The following is a 22834-nucleotide window of genomic DNA, read 5'->3' on the forward strand; positions in this document are numbered from 1 at the left end:
CATCAGAAAAAGTACAAATAGTATATTTTAATTATCATTTCTTATATAAAAGCAAAATATAAAAGCAAAATACAAAACACTATTGGTATATATAGGAAATTAAAAATTTAAAGGAATGTAGAAAGAATAATCAGAAAAAAAACAGTAAATTATAAAAAATATATAAAAAGATATTGGCTTTATCAAAGGAAGCTTGAGAAGTGATAATGAAACATTAAGATAAAGATAATAGAAAAATAAAATACAAATTGAAAAAAAATTTGAATACTTGAAACAAATGAGTAGTAATAAAAGATATCTTTGCTATTGTGCTAGTGTTCATATAAATTATTAGCAACATAAAAATGTATGGCAAAAAGTGATTTTTACAAGAAAAAAATTATAAAATTGTTTTATTTAATATATTCATGAAATTACGAAGAATTATCAAAACAATATATCTAAAGAATGCAAGTTTACAAATAATCTGCTGTATGTTCTGAAAACATACAAGTTTAAGAAAGGGTTAAATTTAGTAAAAATATTTTTACACAATCTTTAACATTTTAGCAATTAATCTTTAATGGACATAAAGACACTAGAATGAAGTTGATTATACACAAAGATCTGAAAGCATTTAGATTTTAATATTAAAAGTTAATTGAAAAATATAAGTAAAAAGTTTTTTAAAAGTTTAGTTTACCACATTAAGACTAAACTAAAATTACTACATTTAATTGAAACATAATGGGACACTTCTTAAAGTAGATAAACTAAAAAATGACATACTGTAAGGAAAACTCCTTACAAAAATTTTTAATTTAAAAAAATCTGTATTGGAAGTTTGAGGGGAGATGGTATGTTTGAGTATGGGCATGTGCATGTGTGTGCTTGAAATCAAGAAAAGTTCATCTTGAATATTTTGAGTATAATACAGAATGCTAGATGCTACATAAGTTCAAAATATTTCTTCTGAAAAGTTTGTGGAACTATTATGTTATCAGAATTAAAATAATTTTGTCTTTGTTTAGCCTCCCTTGTAAGTTGTTACTGGAGTTTGGCATTACAATATGTAAGGAAACTTTGTAATGTAAAACTGAAATCTTCCTTTCATTCCAGGGCTTAATACAGAATACTTTCCTATTGAATTGTTTATTTATAGGAGTATTGGCCATACATGTATAAATATATCAATTTCATTTTTTTATATAAATAATAAAATATTTTTACTTCAAATTGTTAAAAAAACAAATTTTTTCAATATTTAGCAGTTAACCATTACATGCTTAAATGTCAAAATTACATCTGAATTTTTTGTTTTGCCAATGGAATAATTCATATTTGACTAGACTAGAGAAGTTGTGTATCATCATTCTAAACATTCTCATTTCATAAAAAAAACTTAATTGTGCAATCTTACTTCCAAATGAGAAAGAATAATTTTGTACACTATGAAACAGAACAAAAATATCAAATTTTTATGGAATTTATAAAATATTTAAAAATAAAAACCACATTAAAAGAAGACTTTTGCAACTGATATATTAAGAGGTAAATTTTCAAATAATTTTATAAAGAATTAAGTTATATTATGTATTTTATATTATGTTAATACATCAATATATATTGATGTATTAGCATATTTGACAAAATATGACGTCTAGTCCATAATAAAATTCGTTTTGACAGTCATAATAAATTTCTCTCAAAAAGTAACAGTATTCAAAAATGCATTTTCTCCCGAAAGGAAATGAAAATGCATTTTTGCATTCCTAATAGAAATAATTCAAATCAAGTATGCTAAATTCATGCTAAACACATTGATCTTTTGATGCAGAAACTGAAGTTACAAATGAATAATTTATGCTTCTGGAAATATTCTGATCAAATAGATGTGTATAAATTCAAGTTTGGGCCATCAAATATTTAATGCATAAATATTTAAATAAAATTAAAATCATCAATTAAAGAAGTGATATTTGTTAATGGTTAAAAAACATTTTTTTCAATTTTTAGGCTTGTTACAAAATTGCAACACCTGGACTAAACGATTTTTTTTCTGATCAAGTTATGCCATTTTTTTATGCTCATCAGATTCTAAATTCATCAGAACTACCCTATAAATGTTTAAATTCTAGGTTGCATAAATGGACCAATACATATCTAAGAAAAATAGAATAATCACTAAAATAATGCACTTACTGTTTTTTGTTCACTAATATTGTAAAGATTGTTTCTCAAATATATGTTTTTGTGTTTTATATTTTCATCATATTGTACTTATTCATGTTCATTGTACAAGAAAAACATTAGGAAAAAACTAACTTCCTATTTCTCATTTTATAGGAGTAAAAATTAATTTCTATTAGCATTCTAAGAAAAAATTTAGTTAACTAAGTGCAGTTTACATTCCTACAGGCCATGCTTTAACTATTCCATTATATTTACATCACTAGTCTGTTGCTCTGAAGTAACATAGCACAGATTTCAATGTTAATGTATGTTACATTTCTGCAACAGATGGTCTGGGTTAGTTGCTTGGGCTGTTGGGTATTTGCAACACATGATTTTAGGAATGTTTAACACACTAAGCATCAAGTACTGATAAATTCAGTTGTTTTAGACAACATGCAGTATTATTTGAATAGTTGTGGTTGCATTCAAGTAATAGCCGTTGAGTAAAAAAAAAATGTTTCCTCAGATAATCACACTTTGGAACCATGTAATACTGTCACAAATTATTTCTAGGAAGGAACGTCAATCTATACCAATGCTTGCCTCATCAAACCATCTTTATTTTGCCAATTGCTGTAGATGCATTTCAGAAATTTTCCCATCTTCAGTATGGCACCTGGGATATAATTGGGAAAAAATGTATATACAAGAACTAAACTTCATTGTGCAAGTTATAAAACGGTATTGATAAAAAAAATAATGTATCTCAGGCACCATACTGAAGAGGAAAAACATCTGAAACAAGTCTATGGCAATTGATGAAATAAAGATGGCTTAACAAGGCAAACAGTGTGGCTTGATGATCCTTCCTCCTACAGATAATTCTTAAACTATTTCCTAACATTTCCTTAATATTACTTTTTAGCCAATATAAGATTTTAATTTTTTCACAGATAATTTGTTATTTTACTCATTTTAATGTTATGGAGAAAGTTATATGACAAAACTAAAAACTTATTACTGAAGTTTCATAATATTAAATGTATCACACAAAGGAAGTAAGATTTCAATAAACAGTATAATTTATAAATTCATATCTACTTCACAAGTAATATGAAGTCCTCAATTGTGATAGTCAGTCTTTCATGTAAAATAAACAATGAAAATCTTAATTCAATTCAAATTTTATAGATATGGAGACATCCAATATTTTTATATGGGGAGATCTGTATGAAGAACTGTTGGATTGTATGCTAATACATATTTTTTGTAAATCAAATGCCATGTTATTTTTTTTTACTTAATTATAAAAAGAATTGTGTGAATTTTGCAAAGAATGTTCCTGCTTAGTTGTGTTTCATTTACTGGCTGATTGTAAATTATTTGTCAGTTTAAAACAGATTTTTTGGTGGTGAAGTTTGAACTAAGAATTATAGGTGAAACTGTCATTTGACTTATTCATATGCTGTTTGTTATTTGTATTGGAAGATGTCTAAAGTTGATGACTAGGCTACTATTGCTTTTGTAGATATGTTACTTGCAATTTTGTTTTTATTTTTCTTCTTTGGACAGATCCCTAATTTTAATAATAATTTTTAAATTAAATGTATTTATGGGTTTAAACTTTTTTCGGTTGAAATTCCAAACTCCTTCCAATCAAATATAGTCCATATTGAATTATATTTGATTTGAAGCAATGTTGTCTACTGATATTTATTTTTAATTTGTAATATGTTCCCTGCATCAAGGTAATACCCAAGATGCTGTAAATATTTTTGGTATTACCCTTGATAAATATTTTTACAGAAATTTGAAATTAATATCTTTTATTATATAAAACCCAACTTCCATGTCTACCAACTTAATAAAAACTGTGTTACACAATTGTTACAATTTTAACTATAAATATACATTTAATTTCAATAAGTTGCAGCTAATTAAAAAAAATTGAATCTGTAAAATGAGTTACCTATATCGAAATAATTAACAATGTTGATGCTTGGTTAAATCTAAATTCATAGTCTTGGCATGATTTAGGTGGTGTAATTTATAATACAAAATGTGAGAGAGTTAAAGGTTTGAATTTCATTTGACTTACTTTTAGAAGATTCTAATATGTATTTAAATTAGTTTAAAGTTAATATTTTACAAATTTCATCTAATTTATTATCAAGTAATTTTATGGGCTTAACTAAATCATTAGCAATTTATAATAATAAATTTACCCTGCTTAGTCTGGACACTGCTAAGCAAACACACCCTTTATACTCTTCTGGATTTCTCTTTACTAATGCTTCAATAAGACTTACTGCAGATGTTACAACACCCTGAAAAACAAAAAAAAAATTATATATATGTATATGTACTAATTTTGATCATATAATAAAAAGATCAGACAAAATAATACAACATACCATATGCTGATCATTGAGAAGATGAATTATTCTAGATGTCCATTCTCCACTTGGAATAATTTCAGAAGAAGTACGAAACAATCGTAAAAGGCAAAGAGCAGCACTCTGCTTTACAGAATCCATTGTATCGCTAATATTCAAATGAATGAATTTAATGTATTTAATATTAAAATTTATAATGTGTGTTGAAAAAATTTAAGAACAAAAAAGCCAAAAGTTTAGCATTTTGAAATAAATTTTATCAAGCAATCTAAATACAAAACACTAGATTAGAATGCCATTAGAATATAATACACTATCTTTAACATACTAGTTACTACCTAAAATTTATATTTTCATAAAGACACACTTCTTATTTATCCAACAAAACAGTTTCCTTCTGAAATCTTTAATACTACAAATGCATTTCAGGCATAGGCCTTTTTTAATCCTTGCCTCTCTTCAGTGTATAATATTTTAATATACAGTAGAGCATCGATTATCCGACTTAATTGGGGACTGAGGTTGGTCAGATAACTGAAAAGTCGGATAACCGAAAAGTATGAAAAAATACATTATTAGTATAGTGTATTAGGTCTGGTTTAAATACTAGCCTCTCTTTCATGGTCGAGCCAGTGCTGTCAGCTAAAACATGCAAAAATTTAACAAAAATAATATTAAAGTAGCAAGACATAACCAAATATTGTAGCGCCACATCACTAACAGACATTTGAATTTGCCGACTAGAATGCGGTCGGTTAACCAATAAGTCGATTTAATCGGGGGTCAGATAATCGATGCTCTACTGTATATAGATAACAAGAATCAAGCGCAACACAGTTTCAAGTCATTAATATATATAATTTTAAATATTAGATAACAAATTTTTTTATAGGGTGTTACAGGAAATTCTCTAATTCCAGATTCCTCCTATAATGAACTTCTCTCTATATCAAACAACTGAAAATCCTCAGCAAATGCAGTATACAAACTTATGGAAGTTTATTGCACTGTATAACGTATGAATTTCAAAATCTTTCAGTAAAATTTAATATATTTCAAACCCCAGCCATTCCATTACAGCAAACTATATCAAAATATCCATTTGAAAAGAGATCAAAAACACTAGCTCCTGCAATAAGCATCACTATCTTCAATTAGACAGCTTTGAATACACAGGGCAGAATCTCAATTCTGCCCTGTGTACTCAAAGCTATCTAGTCCTTCAATTTATCAATTTGGCTGATTTTGAAGAAAATTTGTGGCAGGTTTTATGTTAATATTGCAACTTGTTTTGCTTATTAAAAACCTTTATTCCTGACTTTTTATCCCTATCTATAATTTGTGTGTGTTAAAAGCAAATGTCAATTAATCAGAAGCCAAATTATTAGGCTTAGCTTCTCTCTTTGATAAGTGTTCACACAAGCCGTGGTTGATTTCTTGAAACACTGCCATGAGTATGACAGTCTGCAGCACCATTACAAATGATTTACAAAATAGAAGCACAAAGAAATTAAACAAGTCATATTTTTTAGTTTTGTCCAAGCTTTACTAGGAAAATTCCTAAATGCATTTTATACTGCAAACTCTTAACTAATCATTTATTGTTAATCAATTTCTGTATGTGGAGAATAAAATTAAAAATTGACCATTATATTTAGCATGTATTAACATAAATACTATTAAAAATAGTAAATCAAAAGATAATTTTGTAAACCTAAATTTTGGCTTTAGTAAAAAAAATCACAGGGATACAATAATTGAATATGTAGACTATTATTGTATTTGGAAATGCATTTCTAGTTCTATTAACTCATCTTAAGTCCTTTTTAGATAGTATTCAATTATTTAAAATAGATTAATTGCTCAGTTTTAATACCAAACTGGATATATTAAAAAACCTGTATATGGGTAAAAGTACAATTGATAACATTTAAAAAAAATTAAATAAACTGATAAAATTAAGTTTAAAAAAAAAAAGTATTTTCTATCATTTACAACCATCAAAAACAGTTCAAAACAATTTTCACTTATAGAGAGAACCTTTTATTTGAGGCTGCACCTTTGCAAAAAAATGTAAAATGGATAAATAATATCTGCTGGTAATGGTGCCAATACCAAATTTTTTGAAAGCACAGTCTGTAATAAAAAGGTCAGCTCTAAGTGAAAATTGTATAAACACTAATAGACCAAACCAGTTAAACAAACATCAAAAATATTTATATTAAATATTTTAGTCTGTATCAATCAGAAATCTTCAGTCTGGACTGTCAACAACTTAGGGAATCAGATAATTCTGTCAATGGCAGAGAGCATGGTCAAGATTATAGTAAAATCACTTCATGTATGCTCTCAAGTTAATAAGATAAGAATAATTTGATTTAATAATATAGCAATTTTTCTTTATGATATACATTTTCTGCATAGATTGCACACCTGAACCCCAGCAGTTTAAAAATTCAATTGGAGTTCTATATTCAGTTTGGTATTTATTCTTTAATAAGCTTATATAATTTGAAGATGACCAATTGATATGGACAAAAACATTTAAACACCAAAAATATTTAATATAATGATTTGGTGTATTGAGTGCTTTTTATCAGGTCAGTCCATAAGTCCATGCACATTTTTATGACCTTGAGAAATCTTGTTTTGCTGTTAAAAATGTCAGTCTAATGTGATAATTTTTACACTGAAGTGTTAAATTGGATCTCATTCATATAATACTGTTCAGAATTGTGAACATTTCAGTTGTTTATTTTCGTTAAAATGGAAGTAACCGATGAATATAAAAGACATGTTTTATACTTTTTATTTTAAGTGGTGAGAATGCTACAAATGCAGCCAAAAAAATAAATACTGTACATAATCAAATTGTAATTAGTGCAAGGACTGCGCAGAAGTGGTTTGAAAGATTTAGAAACAATAATTTTAGTGTGGAGGATAAGGCTCGTACTGGAAGACCCGTTGACTTTGATGATGATGCTCTCTCTGCACTAGTTGAAGCAGAACCATCTTTAACAGTTGATGAAATTGTGGAACGTTTAAATTCATCCCATGGAACTGTTCATAGACACCTACAACAAATCGGAAAAGTTTCAAAGCTAGGAAAATGGATACCACATGAACTGTCAATAGCTAACCGAACAACGTGTAAACATTTGCACGTCTCTTTTATCCCGTATTGCTTTAGAACCTTTTCTTGGTAGGCTGGTTACTGGAGACGAAAAATGGATCCTCTATAATAATGTGACGAGAAAAAGACAATGGATGGATCGCGACAAGCAGCCAAAACCGACTGCAAAAGGTGGGTTGCATCCAAAAAAAATTCTTTTGTCTGTTTGTGGGATATGTCAGGTGTAATTCACTTTGAGCTGTTAGAACCTAATCAAACAATTACAGCTCAAATGTATTGTGAGCAATTAGAGCGTTTAAATGAAAAATTGAAAAAAAATCGACCGTCGTTAGTGAACAGAAAGCAGGTTCTCTTGCAGCATAACAATGCCAGACCACATGCTGCAAAAATAACTGTACAGAAACTTGAAAACTACAACTGGGAAATTTTACCTCATCCACCATATTCGCCAGATATTGCTCCCAGTGATTATCATCTTTTTTGCAGTTTGCAGAATTTTTTAAAAGGGAAAACTTTTGAGGATGAGAACAATGTAAAAAAGGCTATTTCTGAATATTTTGATTCAAAACCGAAATCATTTTACGAAGACGGGATTAAAAAGCTACCATCAAGATGGCAAGAAATTGTACAAAATAATGGTGAATACATTATAGATTGAAATAAAATTTAATTAAAATTTTTTGCTGCTTTTTTTGTAGATAAAAATATGCATGGACTTATGGACTGACCTGATAGATATTAAAACACCTCAAGAACTAGTATAAGTGAAAATTGTTTTGGACACTAGTGATTTGTAAACAGAAAGAACTTCATATCTTCAAATATATTTAATTATTTTACAGAATTCTTCTACCAAAACATTCCAAAATATTGGTCTTCAAGTTTATTAATTAGAAAACTTCCTGTATTATCAAAATTTGAGAATTTTATGTACAATATTAAAAAAACAAATAGTAGTATTGAATGATATTTATAATCATAAAATTTGTTTTCATAACTAACTAATTTAGCTCTAAGAAAAAATAAAGTGAAATAAATTCAGTTTTTTCAATAAAATAGATATAATTGCATTGAATATTTTATCCTAATAATTAAAATAAAATTGATATCTTGGATTTAATTTTTAAATGTAACCTCAGATTTAGCATTCAGTTTATTACTACAACTGATTCAAGTTAATATCATGGAATAAATAAATATTAATAATCAAAGAATGAAATTATTACTTACCCAGATACAAGCAATTTTGGAATCTCTGGACCAAATGTTTCTGCCATTTCTTGACTCCCAATATTTGCAATACACTGAAGTGCAAGATTGACATGAATAGGATTTCGTGAAGTTAAATCATTTTTCACATTCTGAATAATTAATTTCATTAAATCATTATTGGCATTCATAAGAACAGAGATAAAGAGATAACCCTGAAAATATATTATGCAAAGTCTAAGAAGAACTTACAGAACAACAATTTTTTTTTAACAATAGAAAATTCATACAATTTGTTTTTCTGAGTACTTATTTGAACTGAGTAAATTAACAGCTTCCATGTGACCAAAATCAATATCATGACCAAGAAGAAAAATAAACAATAATTTGCAAACATATTTCTTCTTTTGATAGCCATCAAGAGTTTTATCACCTAAATAAGGATATAAAACATTAAATTAAAAAATATTTTCATATCAATTTTGAATACATCAAACATTTATAAAATTACCTTTAAATTTAGAACGTATATTAGCAAGTTCTTTATTTATTCGTTTTATTTCAGCTTCTTTACTTTTACCTAAGAAGAAAAATTGTAAAGAAATCACACAGATTAAACAAAATCAGACCTTCACTGTTCTTCAGGAGATTATAATCAGAGTTTTACCTAGGTACTTTCAAGCTGACATGTATGAAGCCTAAGATATACTGTACCTATTTCATCAAATTAGTTTTAATTTGTAATTTCTGTTTTATTTGAAGATATTTGATTGTCTACTTCCAAAACTATATAGAACTTATCAGATTGCTATTCTAAATTTTCTAATTTGATGAAATGCATGCAAAACCTAGGATGTGATTAGGTGTGATTTTCGACTCTAAAACCTAGGATGATGTGCTTACCAAAGTACTTAGACCAGCATTTCTCAACCTGGGGGTCACAGTGATATTAAACTGGGGGGGGGGTTGCAAGACAATAATGAAATCATTTTATGAGAAAAAACTCATTTATTATAAAATTATAAACATTTTGCTTACAATAAGTACACATGTAAAGAAAAGAAATTAATGTAATGGTTGCCTTTGTTTTTCACTTAAAAAACCGTTACGAACGTTTTCGAACTATTAAGTTCTTCCTCAGGTAACTAACGACCGTTAATCGAATGCAATTCGAATAAAATCCTACTGGAATACGATTCCGAATTCTATTCGTATAGGATTCTATTCGTTCTGAGGAAGAACTTAATAGTTCGAAAACGTTCGTAACGGTTTTTTAAGTGAAGCGCACCGGTAACAGGCTTTAAGTAAGTTTTTAGTTCAATCCGGTGTAGTAGCATCCGACCTTTGTTTTTCATTTAAAATTTTCTCCATACGTGGATCAAATTACAAAGAACGACATAAAATAATAGGAATAGTTGTATTACATTTTTTATACTGTCGGTATTTTCTTAATGTATAAAATTAGTGCAATGTGATTATATAATATTTTAAAAAATTTACATTTATAATTACAGTCAAAATTCAATTAGTAATAGTAAGGCTTACTGCTATTATTCCTTGGGGTCCACGAAATATTATTTATATTTACTATTTGGGGGGGGTCGCAGAGCTAAGAAGATTGAGAATCACTGACTTAGACATAAATAATATTAGAATCTCCTGAAAAGCAGTGAAGGTCTGATTATAAGGATAAAAATGTAAATGTAACAAATTTAAATATTAAAATATTTTAGTCCATATCAATTCAAAAGCAATACCAAATTTGTATTTCAGTTTTGGCATTGAGGTCTATAAACAACTTTATTAAATTTGGACAATTTTTACTTAAGTCTCAATACTTATAGAATTAAAATATTTTCTAAACTTTTAAAAAAAATCAGTTTTTACAAAAATCAAATTTTAACATGCACTTGTTCACACATCCATACCTTGGAGCACAACTGAAAAACAGGTCTCCTAGTTTCGAGCAATCTTGCACAGTGGTTGCCAGTTCATACACAGTTTGTGATATCGATACTTGCTTTAGTTTAATATTCCCTAACAATAGCTCCTCTCAAAGAGACTATCTTTACTTAGTGATCTCTTCGCTAGTTATGCGTTTATGGTGGATCAGGGAAGGTTCGGTCCCAAGTGGTTGTGTGAGGATGTCAGCAGTGTTGCTCTTAGAGTCTGTATACTCAATTTGTATTGTTCCATTGGTGACCTTCTCTCGAATAAAATTTACGGCTATGTGTTTGGTCCTACCATTTATCACAACTTTTGGTATGTCCTATTGCTAGTTGTCACATTTGACGATAGTGAGTTCTTACAGTAATTCATGCTGGTCCAACTGTAAGCATTTCTCTCATCCAGATTCTCTCTCTAGAACATGTTGATATATATTATATATATATTCATATTCAGCTTCCATTGTACTGAGGGCCGTTACAGATTGTTTTGTGCTATTCCAGGCCACAGGTCCCCTTGCCATAAATGATGTATCCAGTTGTACTTTTACAGTTTTCTTCATCCATTGCCCAGTCCTCATCTGAGTATGTGAAAAGGTTTCCTCCAGATCTTGTTTACTTTATTCCTAGTCAAGATGACTAGTTGATTTCAAATAATGTAATATTCTTTTACCTGCGTTCCAATGTTTCCTTGAGTATTTGTTGCAGTATTCGGCAAGTTTGTTAACTGCAAATGTGATGTCTTGCCTTGTTTTCTGCAATATGTACATTAATTCCCCTATAAGTTCTCTGTAGGGTAAGTTCTCTTCTGAGTTGTTAGCTTCTGTTTTCAAATCTGGTCTACACTCCATCGATACAGTAATTTCCTTTGTCTCTAGCATATTAAACCTTTCTAGCAGTTTTTCAACATAGTATTACCCTAGACCAGGAAAACTATTTTTCTGACATGTAAATCTTACTCTAAGAAGTTCAGAAACAGGTCCTAGGAACTTTGTCAAAATGTTTATTTAGAAGTTCCTGTGCCAATTTTCTCATGTGTCTATTTTGCAAAATTAAGATATCATCCACATATACTGCTAGGATTATCATCCCTTCCTTTCTTATCAGTTTATATAAGCACGGGTCAACCATGCTTTTTTAAAGTCAGATTCTCTCCAGCATTTTTCCAGGTGATTGTTCCAGCACCATCCACTTTGTTTAAGACCATAGATTGCTTTGTTAAGCTTACAGAATAGGTGTTCTTCACCCTTTCTTCGAAACCCCTCTGGTCATTCCAGATACATCTCTTCGTTCAATTTACTATGTAGATATGCTTACTTTACATCATATTGGTCCAAGTACCAATTTTTTCTTATTGGTAGGGTTGGTAGCAATCTGATCTGGTCAGAATGAGATACGGGGAATAAATACCATCATAATCTATAAATCTTTGTTGTGCAAACTCTTGCCACTAATCACATTTTGTATCCCTGTCCCTGTGGTATTGTTTTCCTTAACTTTGTAGACCCACTTGCATTTGATAGTTGTTGCCCCTTCTGGCAGTTCCGTTAAGTTTCATACCTTATGTTTTCTCAGGGATTCCATTTCTTCCTCCATGGCAGCACACCATCTGGCTGTGTCATTTGATTCTATGGCTTCTTTATATGTCAAAGGCTCTATATTGTCTGACTATCTTTTCACCAATTGTGGCAGATTCTTCTATGGTTTTTATTCTATATTTCTTTTTGGGTCTCCCCCATGTCCAGTTCGAGCAATTCATGGTCTCCCACTTGCTCTTACCAGTTCATTATTCTGTTTGTTTTCACTTTCATTTCATTTTCACTTTCAGATGAGATGTTTTCTTTGGGTTGTAATTATTCCTTAGCAGGTTTAAGGATATCTAATTACACTTCTTTATTATCGAGTTTCTCTCTTCCGTGGAGCCTGTCATCTTCAGTCATTTTGATATTGTCCCTTAAGTTGTTTGGGAATTCGTTGATAAATTTGACGTCTCTGCTTGTAATAAACTCTTTGTCTTTGTGTTCCATAGACAATATGCTTTTGTTTTGCTAGAATAGCCTATAAATATGCATTCGGTGGATTTCTCATGGAATTTTCCTTTTCCTGGTTTCTTTTCTAATGTGAATGTTATTTGACCGAATGTCCTAAAATATTTGATTGTTGGCATTCTACCATTCTATAATTTGAAAGGCATATCGCCTTCCAGGTTCCTTGATAGTTATCTATTTCTAATATATGATGCAGTATATACAGTCTCTGCCCAAAAGCATTCTCTCAATCCTGCTTGTGGAAATAGGAAGATTCATGCTTCTCCTAGTGTTTTATTTCTTTTCTCTGCAATGCCATTTGTTGTGGAGTGTAGCAGGTGGTTTTCTCATTCCTAATCTCTATGTTTCAGGATGTCCTGAAATTCTCTATTAGTATACTCGGTTCCGTTGTCACTTCTTATTGCCTTTATCTTCCTTCCTGTTTTATTTCTTCTACAAGCTTCACTTTTGTTTTTCACGAAATATATTTCACATCTAGAATAATCATCAATAAACATGAAATATTTTTGATCCACTCAATGATTTGGTTCTCATTGGTCCACAAATATCAGTATGAATCAGTTCTATCTTTTCTCTACATCTCTCTTCATTTCAGAAATGTTGATCAGGTTTGTTTCCCTCTTATGCAGATCTCACAGGGGTCGAGTTGTTCTTTTTGTCTTATATTTAGTCCTCTGACCTTTAGGTTGTTGGCCAAATACCATAAGTCCCTTTCATTTAAGTGACCTAAATGTTCGTGCCACATTTTCATTTCATTAGCATTTGTTTGAGAAAATTTAGATTCCTCCCACCTTTCTTTCACATAGTATAGTCCTCCTTTAAATGCTCGCATGTGTATGCTTTTGGTTTTCGAATCCGTAACAGTTGCCTGATTCTTTTGGAATAGTACACTGAATCCATGATCAGTTATCAACCCTATTGATAGTAGGTTGGTCCTTAGTTCTGGTACAAGGAGTGTGTTCTCTAATTTGGCTTGAAATTCTTCCTTTGTTTCAATTATTACATCATTACTTTCTTTGATTTCCATTGTAGATGAGTTGGTCAAGTTTTACTCACATATGTGGAATGTTTCAACATTAGACAATCTTGCTTTATCATTGCACATGTGTGATGAAGCACCTGAGTCTAGACATATTTAAGATTTTCTTTCCCTTCATTTGCCGTAATATTGGCATTATATGACTACTGTTTTCATGTCATTAGGCTTGTAGTTTCTGTTCCAGCATTCTCTCGCCTTATGACCTTTCTTTCTACACTTATGGCATTTGAATTTGAATAGCCAACTATTTTCCAATTGATTTGTCCATTGTTTGCTTATATACAACACATCCAAATTCTTCAAGTCATCTGTATCATTTTGTTTTCACACCTCATACTCTTCTATTAACTTTGAGTGTGTCAGCGAAAGAACTTTCTCATGTTTCGATAGCAATTCAAAATTGTTTGAACAAGTCTGGTATACTATATAGCAGTAGTACTGTTAACAGTCCTTCATTTATGAAGACTTCCATTTCTTTTAACTTATCTACTATATTGAAAAAAATCTCTTACGTGATCTGCCATGTTGTTTTTCCTTTCCCTCATTTCTTTGAGAATTAATTTCTTTAGTAGCATAGCCTTTCTTGCAGGACCTTTTGATTCAAAAATTTTATGTAGCTTATTCCATATTTCATATGAGGTTTCACATCCTTTTGTCTGTTTTAATTCTGCTGGGCTTATGGCGAGAATTATATCACACATTGTCTTCGAGTCTGCTGTGTCCCATTGTTCTGCTGCCTTCATTGTACTTTCATCTCCAAGTAGTGTTGCCACCTTTTCAAAATTGCTGACCCAGACAGCAGGGCAGGTTTGATGAAACAACAGAAGCATGTTCAATGTTATTTTACCATGCAAAGAATAATGTGCATGCCAGTTCTAACAGTTAGGGACTTGTGTAGGAGCAACTTAAATTAAGAAATGAAATAACTTAACTTTAAAAAGCTGAGAAGCAAAAAATAAAAAGGGTCGACAGAGGTTGCGATGTACAGTACATCGGCGTAAGATGGCAAATTAACTTTCGGTGAGAGTGTGAAGTGTTTCACTGTTAAAATAAAGTAAATATAAAAAAATTTTGCAAATTATGATGAAACAAAGTATTTTTTTCCTCATAATTTCACTATTTCTACAAAATCCCAGCCAAAACCCAGACAATAAAAGTCGAACAGGTGGCAACACTATCTCCAAGTATACTTTCTGATTTTACTTTTTCTGCTGACATTTCCAAGAATCATTTTTGATCAGGAGTGCCTTCATCTGTATCTTCCATGTATCGAAGTTTTCTTTATAGTTATATTTGTATAGCTAGTTAACTAGCCATTTTTCTTTTGTAGGCTTCGTAATTCTATTTCCTTTTAATTCTCGTAATTCTAGTCTTTGATACTTAATTTTCTGTTCCTGGCCCATAACTGTTATTAGAATAATGATAAGTTTAATTCTAAGACTACACATGCACCTGTTCACACATCCATAACTTGGCACATAACTGAACAACAGGTCTCTTCTTGTTTCAAGTTGCACAGTTGTTGTCAGTAAGATAATTTAAACTCCATGAGTGGTTTAAATTATCCAAGTGCCACTTTTACTCAAATTCAATAAGATCATTTATAATGGAATTCACAACTAAGGATCAAGAGAGTCAGAGATTAACTAATAATCACTAACACACTAAAAATAAAAAATTTTTAGTTAAATAACAAGTAAAAATTATACTCTTTCCATTTCCGACTTCGAGGATTCTATGAGCCAAAACAAGACAAACAAATAGCAAGGAACAACAATTATTTTATTAATTTATCCATATGCATTTCGCCATCTAGGCCTCATCAGTGGATACATCAGGATGTTATTCGTTGATTACGTTTTATACCCAACAGCCGTTCCCAGCATGCATCAACAATCAATCCAGCATTCAAATTAAGTAAATTTACATGTTCGGCGATACAGAAATGTTCTACAATTTTTCTTTCTAAGTTATTTTCTATTCTATACAAAATTTTAGTATTTTTTATATTTATATTACAATTAAATTTTTGGCAATGTAAAAACCATGCTGATTCCGTTCTTCTCAGTCTAATGGCTGCCTCATGTTCCCTTACTCTCAACTCCAATCTTCTTCCGGTTTCTCCAATGTAATAGTTTGGACTTCCACATGTACATGACATCCTATATACGACACCGGCGATTTTAAATTGGTCTCTGGGCGAATTTTCACTGTTCATTATACTAATAATGTTAGACATCTTATTCTTTTGACTCGCAACTATGCATACAGAAAATTTTTTAAAAATTGGTTTATATTTTTCAAAAACTTTAGCAACATAAGGAACCTTTACATAAGAAATATCTTCTATGCTATTTTTAACATTAAATCTACGTTTTAAATATAAATTGTACCACTTACAGAGAATATGTTTCGGATAATCATTTAACTGAAATTTTTTAAACAATTGTTTTACTTCGATGTCTATGTTTTCTTGCTGAGTTGTTCGATTTAGTATCTTTCTCAATTCCATAATAAAGACATTCTTTTTATTTTCTAAAGGACAGTAAGATTTAAAGTTAATGGTTTTACCATTATTACATAGTTTTTCATACTTACTAAATGATACACTTGTTTCTTCTCTTTTTATAGTGACATCTAAAAAATTCATTTTATTTTGTTGTTCATCTTCACTTGTAAACTTTAAATTTTTATGTAATCCATTTGCATATTCTTCAATGTGTTTGGATGAAACTATTTGAGAATCATAAACTATTATTATATCATCTACGTATCTTGCATAATATTTAATACCTGTTAGACTTGAAATTCTTTCATCTATTACATTGGAGAAAATCTTGAAATTCTTTCATCTATTACATTGGAGAAACCGGAAGAAGATTGGAGTTGAGAGTAAGGGAACATGAGGCAGCCATTAGACTGAGAAGAACGGAATCAGCATGGTTTTTACATTGCCAAAAATTTAATTGTAATATAAATATAAAAAATACTAAAATTTTGTATAGAATAGAAAATAACTTAGAAAGAAAAATTGTAGAACATTTCTGTATCGCCGAACATGTAAATTTACTTAATTTGAATGCTGGATTGATTGTTGATGCATGCTGGGAACGGCTGGGTATAAAACGTAATCAACGAATAACATCCTGATGTATCCACTGATGAGGCCTAGATGGCGAAATGCATATGGATAAATTAATAAAATAATTGTTGTTCCTTGCTATTTGTTTGTCTTGTTTTGGCTCATAGAATCCTCAAAGTCGGAAATGGAAAGAGTATAATTTTTACTTGTTATTTAACTAAAAATTTTTTATTTTTAGTGTGTTAATATTACCACCGATCCCATTGGTTTTAATAATTGATTTTATAATTGATTTTATATTAATAATCACTAACTCAAACTCAGTCTTCTTACTAAATATACTAGATACATCCAATACACCTTATTGCTGAAAACATATTTATTACGTATAACTAATGTTTTCGGCCCACTTTATGGGCCATCCTCAGGTTACAGTTGTTCGACTCTAATACAAAATCGAACACGTTCAAAATTAAACTAAATTAGAACATCTATTTGTTTAATTTTAAAATGTAACAAGTATAACACCAAATAATAAATAAGAAAATCCAAATAAAACACAAATGTAAATGCAAATAAAATACGGTGACTGGCCGTAAACATTAAGGAAAAATTCCTTATCCTTTAACCCAGATATCTACTGAGCCTCTGTAGAAGCATTATTATGTGTGTTACTTTTTACCATGTACTTCCATGATGACGGTAACCCCGTCGCATCTTTATAATTTAAACATCTGCCAGACAAACCCGCTCTGTAAATTTCGCATTTCTCCGTTATGGATGACAACGTTGGCGAGTGTACTTTTGCAAGAATTTTGGCTTCCTCCCATTGCACAACAGAACCATCGGCTTGCGCAATCCTGGATAACGCTGTTGAACACTTGTTTTTTGCGACATCATACTGGTGCTCTTTAATCCTCACTCCAAGGTTTCTATTGGTGACCCCTACGTAGTCCTTATCAATTCCCAATTGCTCATTTTTGTAGGGAATCGCATAAACTCCTGCCTGCTCTCTATCGTTAATTCTTTCTTTGTCATTTCTAATCAACCTATATACTGTGGGGGCCCTTTTGCATAATATACTGGCATTTTTGTGTCTCGATATTTGCTTCATAATAGGGAAGAGACATTTATTATACGTAAACTTTGTGAAGTTACCCCCAGCTTCAGGTTTCTTCTTAGAGTTGCTCTTAGGCTTTACATATGCTGTTATTAAACGCTCTATAGATCTTGTTCCAAACCCTAACTCCTTTGCCACCATTTTTATTCTACCCAGCTCATCCATCGTGTCCATTATATTCGAGCAATACAAAAATGCTCTTCTGATTAGGGCCCTAAATGCGGATAATTTATAAACGGTTGGGTCATTAGAATTTGCCGGAATATACATCAGATCATGTGTGGGTTTGATGTACACCTTCGTGTACAAAGTTCCATTCTTAAATTCAATGCCAACATCCAAGAAGTGTAGTTGCTTGCTACTAATTTGCTCAAGGTTAAGTTTTAAGCCATGTTGGTTAGAGTTCATTTGGTCTAAGAATCGTTGCGTCATTCTTCCATTGATAAGGACTACGTAGGGGTCACCAATAGAAACCTTGGAGTGAGGATTAAAGAGCACCAGTATGATGTCGCAAAAAACAAGTGTTCAACAGCGTTATCCAGGATTGCGCAAGCCGATGGTTCTGTTGTGCAATGGGAGGAAGCCAAAATTCTTGCAAAAGTACACTCGCCAACGTTGTCATCCATAACGGAGAAATGCGAAATTTACAGAGCGGGTTTGTCTGGCAGATGTTTAAATTATAAAGATGCGACGGGGTTACCGTCATCATGGAAGTACATGGTAAAAAGTAACACACATAATAATGCTTCTACAGAGGCTCAGTAGATATCTGGGTTAAAGGATAAGGAATTTTTCCTTAATGTTTACGGCCAGTCACCGTATTTTATTTGCATTTACATTTGTGTTTTATTTGGATTTTCTTATTTATTATTTGGTGTTATACTTGTTCTATTTGTTTAATTTTAAAATGTATGTTCTAATTTAGTTTAATTTTGAACGTGTTCGATTTTGTATTAGAGTCGAACAACTGTAACCTGAGGATGGCCCATAAAGTGGGCCGAAAACGTTAGTTATACGTAATAAATATATGTTCTCAGCAATAAGGTGTATTGGATGTATCTAGTAGATTAACTAATAATTGAATGGTAATTAAGTAACATCTTAGATCTTTAGTTGTGAATACAAATATTAGTGACAAAAATTCCACATTAATTTTTAAAAACAATCATCATAAATAATATAAATAATAAGAAAAGTTTTTACTTCAATGCAAGAGTCAAATTTTAATTTTGAATAATCAAAAAATTTTCCATTTTTCAGAAATTCATTATATTTTAATTGAGAAGTTAATAATTTTATTTAAGTTTTCATAAAAATTTAAAATGAATATTTTTGTATTAATGAAAATTTTTATATGATCAAATAAATTTAGACTAAAAATTCATAACCTTATGTAAGACAAAAGGAATGCAACTATATTTTCTTCATTGAATATCCATATTCTATCATGTTATAAACCAAAATTATCTTTTCATGAGCAATTTTGGAGATGGTAACAATAATAACAATCAATAGGAAATAATACTCAAGTTTAAAGATTAACATCTGTATTTTAGTACAAGGCAGTATTATTTTTCTGTAATTTTAGATAGCATCTAAAATTACATTAAGTCAAAAATTTTACAGAACTAGTAAGTTGCTAAGAATGAAAGTATTAAATTATTAATCTGTTATGAACAATTTTAAAATTTGTGTGTTATACAAAATCCCTAAAAATTAAAAATATTTTATTTTCAAACAGTTGATAATTCCATTTGATATTTAACTTAAGATTTTAAAAATCAGAAACAAGTATATCTATAAAACTTTAAAATCAAATAAAACATTAACCAATATTGTAATATTAAAGCCAGATGATAAAACCAGATATAATTTGGCAGTTGTTTGGCTTTATTACATAACTATCAGGTTTTAGATGATATTTCTATTGTAATATAGTTAGTATATAAACTTTTATTTTTTGGAAACTCAGATATTAGCAATTCAACATGTGGTTTTATAAGCTAATAAAACTTACAAAAATGCATAAACATATTGATAATAAATTGACATGAATGCAAGTAAAAATTTATTTCTTACATCTAATATTAGTCATTTTTTACAAAATAAATTACAATTTAAAATATCAAATCATACAATCTAAAAATCATCTAAAAAATTTTAGGTAATTAATATTTATATAACAAAACAAAAATCAGTGCATTTTATAATAAGCCTTCAACCAAAAATAAAGTGAGCCAAGAATGTAATAGAATGAGGACAGCAGTCAGATAAAAAAAACTCCCATAATAAGATTTATGAGAGAGAATTTGATTTTTGCATATCTTAAACTAATCAAATTCTTTCTTCAATAAAAAAATTTCACAAAGAATGAAAAATTAGAGTAATATCTGAACAACAACACTTCATAACTCAACTTCAGTATGAACTATTTCCCTCTCCCATCTTTTTATTGTGATACAAATACATAATTGCTAACTGTTAGAATGGGGAACAGCTAGGACATTTGTAGAAAAACTGATTTTTAAGTAAAAATACTGACAGCATAAAAAACAAAAAAATTATTTTATTAACATTGATATTGCACATGCTTATTAAATATCTTTAATAAAAAAAATTTAATGTTATCTCTGTGTACGATAGCTTTTAAAGCTATTTCCATAAACAGTCAAGAGTATGGCAATAGCTTTAAACTAACACCACAATTTAAAAAATAGATCAAATGTTTTATGGGACACATCATAATCTAGGTGTAGATTTATGATGTGTTCCATCTTTAGGTGTGTTGTGATTCTTGATATTGCATGATGAGTGACTCCTATTTTATGCTTTGTTAATAATTTCTTTTGTTATGTTACAATGTGGTCATGACAGTGGTTATCAGTCAGTTTGTTGACTTTCACTGCAATTATTAACAAGGACAATAATTTTTCTGATTATTTCTTATCTCTGTCTTTTTCTTACCATACTTAATATCTTTTCCTTTTGTCACACAGCAATACAGGAAAGACCCTGCAATGTCGTGTGGTAAAAACTATCAGCAGCCTTACTATTTTACAAAGATTTGTAATCTTTATAAAATAGTAAGCCTGATGATGGTTCTTTTCTTGAAAACATTCATACCATATGGCCTGTATATTCTTATGTGATAAATCAGATGTTTCCTCTTTTTGGAAAGAGAAACTGTAGTGCTTCTCAATAATTTGGCATAGCTGTAAAAGTAACTCACTTCCTTCCACTGAGGAGTCTGCATAATTAATACAAATACATCGCAGTAACCTTGTATAGCTTTGCAGATAATATTTAGAAGCAACACTAACATTTTCGATCATTGTGATTTCCAATTCCACACAAGTAATTGAAGCCATACGGAACTGCAAACCATCTGAAGAATTGTGGATCACTATTTTAGACTATAAGATGCTATACCCATCAGTTAAACTAGAGCTCTGTTTCGGTGGTCTACGAGATTGGCTCATGACTAAGATGGCAAACAATGCAGACCAAAGACAAATATCCTAGATCTATATCATCTCCAAGCCTTTAGATTTCTGGTATAGTTCGAATATGATAGACAAACAAGCATTTGATTCTTCCTTCATAATCTCTTCAGGTTCACAATCGTTCTAAATGTGGAATGTCAAGAATTTTGAACATTTTTGAATGAAAATTGCTTGAACCAGTAATGAATTGATAGTAAAGATTTGAATGAATGTACCCCAAGACTGTTTTAATGCTGTGGGAAACCCATGAGAAAATAAAATATAATTATTGATGCGTATGGTCTTCACAGGCATATCTCCATGCGTATGATATCGCATTACTTTCCTTGTAGTTTACCAATTCCCCAATTTGCTTGCCTTGTAAATTTTGAGTGTTTCTAAAGCTCTGATGTGGTCTATCTGGAAGGGTTTCTTTATGATGCTGGTGTTGTAATGTGTAATGGTTGACTTTGACATCGGGGTTGGTGGTGTATCTTTTTTTGGTGATGTTGTATTTGTGTTCCTTAATCCTTTTTTGTATGGACCACTTGGTCGAACTAATGTATACTAAATTTCTCTGGAACCTATGGTCCTAATCAGGACACTATGCACTCCTGGTGCTCTCAAATTATCAGATGTGTCTTTAGCATTCCTCAATAGGGAATAAATTGTCCCCCCCTCGTGTAAGCTATTTTCATGCCCTTCTTTTGTGCTATTTCTTTATATAGGGAATAGTAGGTTCTTTGTAGGTTCTTCTTATAGTCGATAACTGTGTTTTGCATTAGGGTCCTAATCAGTGATCTCATTGGACTCCTGGTCTGTGGAGAGGTGACGCCCACTTTGTAGTCTATGAGGTTCTGAGCTAAATTTCTAATTAGTTTCCTTTTGTACCCATGACCTTCTGCAATGTCCTCCAGGTGTTCAAGTTTTTTGAGTGTGTCCTCCCATCTAGAGTTGTGTATGGAAGCTCTTTTGGTTAATGCCTTGAATGCTTCAACCTTATAGGGAAACGGGTCCTCTGAATCTGCAGTATGTATAATGAAAGGAAGCTGAGTTTGTAGTATACTTTGGTATCACCTCCATTGAGCTGTATGGTGATGTCAACATATAGCATAAATTTTTTAGACATCTGATCTATTTTTAGGGCAAGTCCATATGGATTGTTGTTTTATAATATCTAGAAAATTGTTAATCTTTGGCTCATTGTTCCTAAACACTATCACAT

The 22834-nt window shown here is 30.4% G+C and overlaps 1 protein-coding gene and 1 long non-coding RNA gene across 2 annotated transcripts in view; both read right to left on the reverse strand.

Moving 5' to 3' along the window:
• AP-2alpha (adaptor protein complex 2, subunit alpha) overlaps positions 1-22834 on the reverse strand; it is an 86658-nt gene that overhangs the window by 37829 nt on the left and 25995 nt on the right. The window contains exons 3-7 of the mRNA XM_067273588.1: positions 9404-9472; positions 9183-9325; positions 8914-9107; positions 4569-4698; positions 4380-4481 (exon numbers count right to left, since the gene is read on the reverse strand). Coding sequence (XP_067129689.1) covers positions 4380-4481; positions 4569-4698; positions 8914-9107; positions 9183-9325; positions 9404-9472 — 638 coding nt within the window. The remainder of the gene's footprint in view (positions 1-4379; positions 4482-4568; positions 4699-8913; positions 9108-9182; positions 9326-9403; positions 9473-22834) is intronic.
• On the reverse strand, positions 15687-16733 carry LOC136977959 (uncharacterized). Its single transcript, XR_010881150.1, has 2 exons — positions 16326-16733; positions 15687-16184 (listed from the first exon to the last, which is right to left on the reverse strand). It is a non-coding gene; the product is annotated as an uncharacterized lncRNA (long non-coding RNA).

Source organism: Centruroides vittatus, unplaced genomic scaffold, assembly GCF_030686945.1.
Source record: "Centruroides vittatus isolate TY-2023 unplaced genomic scaffold, ASM3068694v2 contig_484, whole genome shotgun sequence".
Classification (NCBI taxonomy): domain Eukaryota; kingdom Metazoa; phylum Arthropoda; class Arachnida; order Scorpiones; family Buthidae; genus Centruroides; species Centruroides vittatus.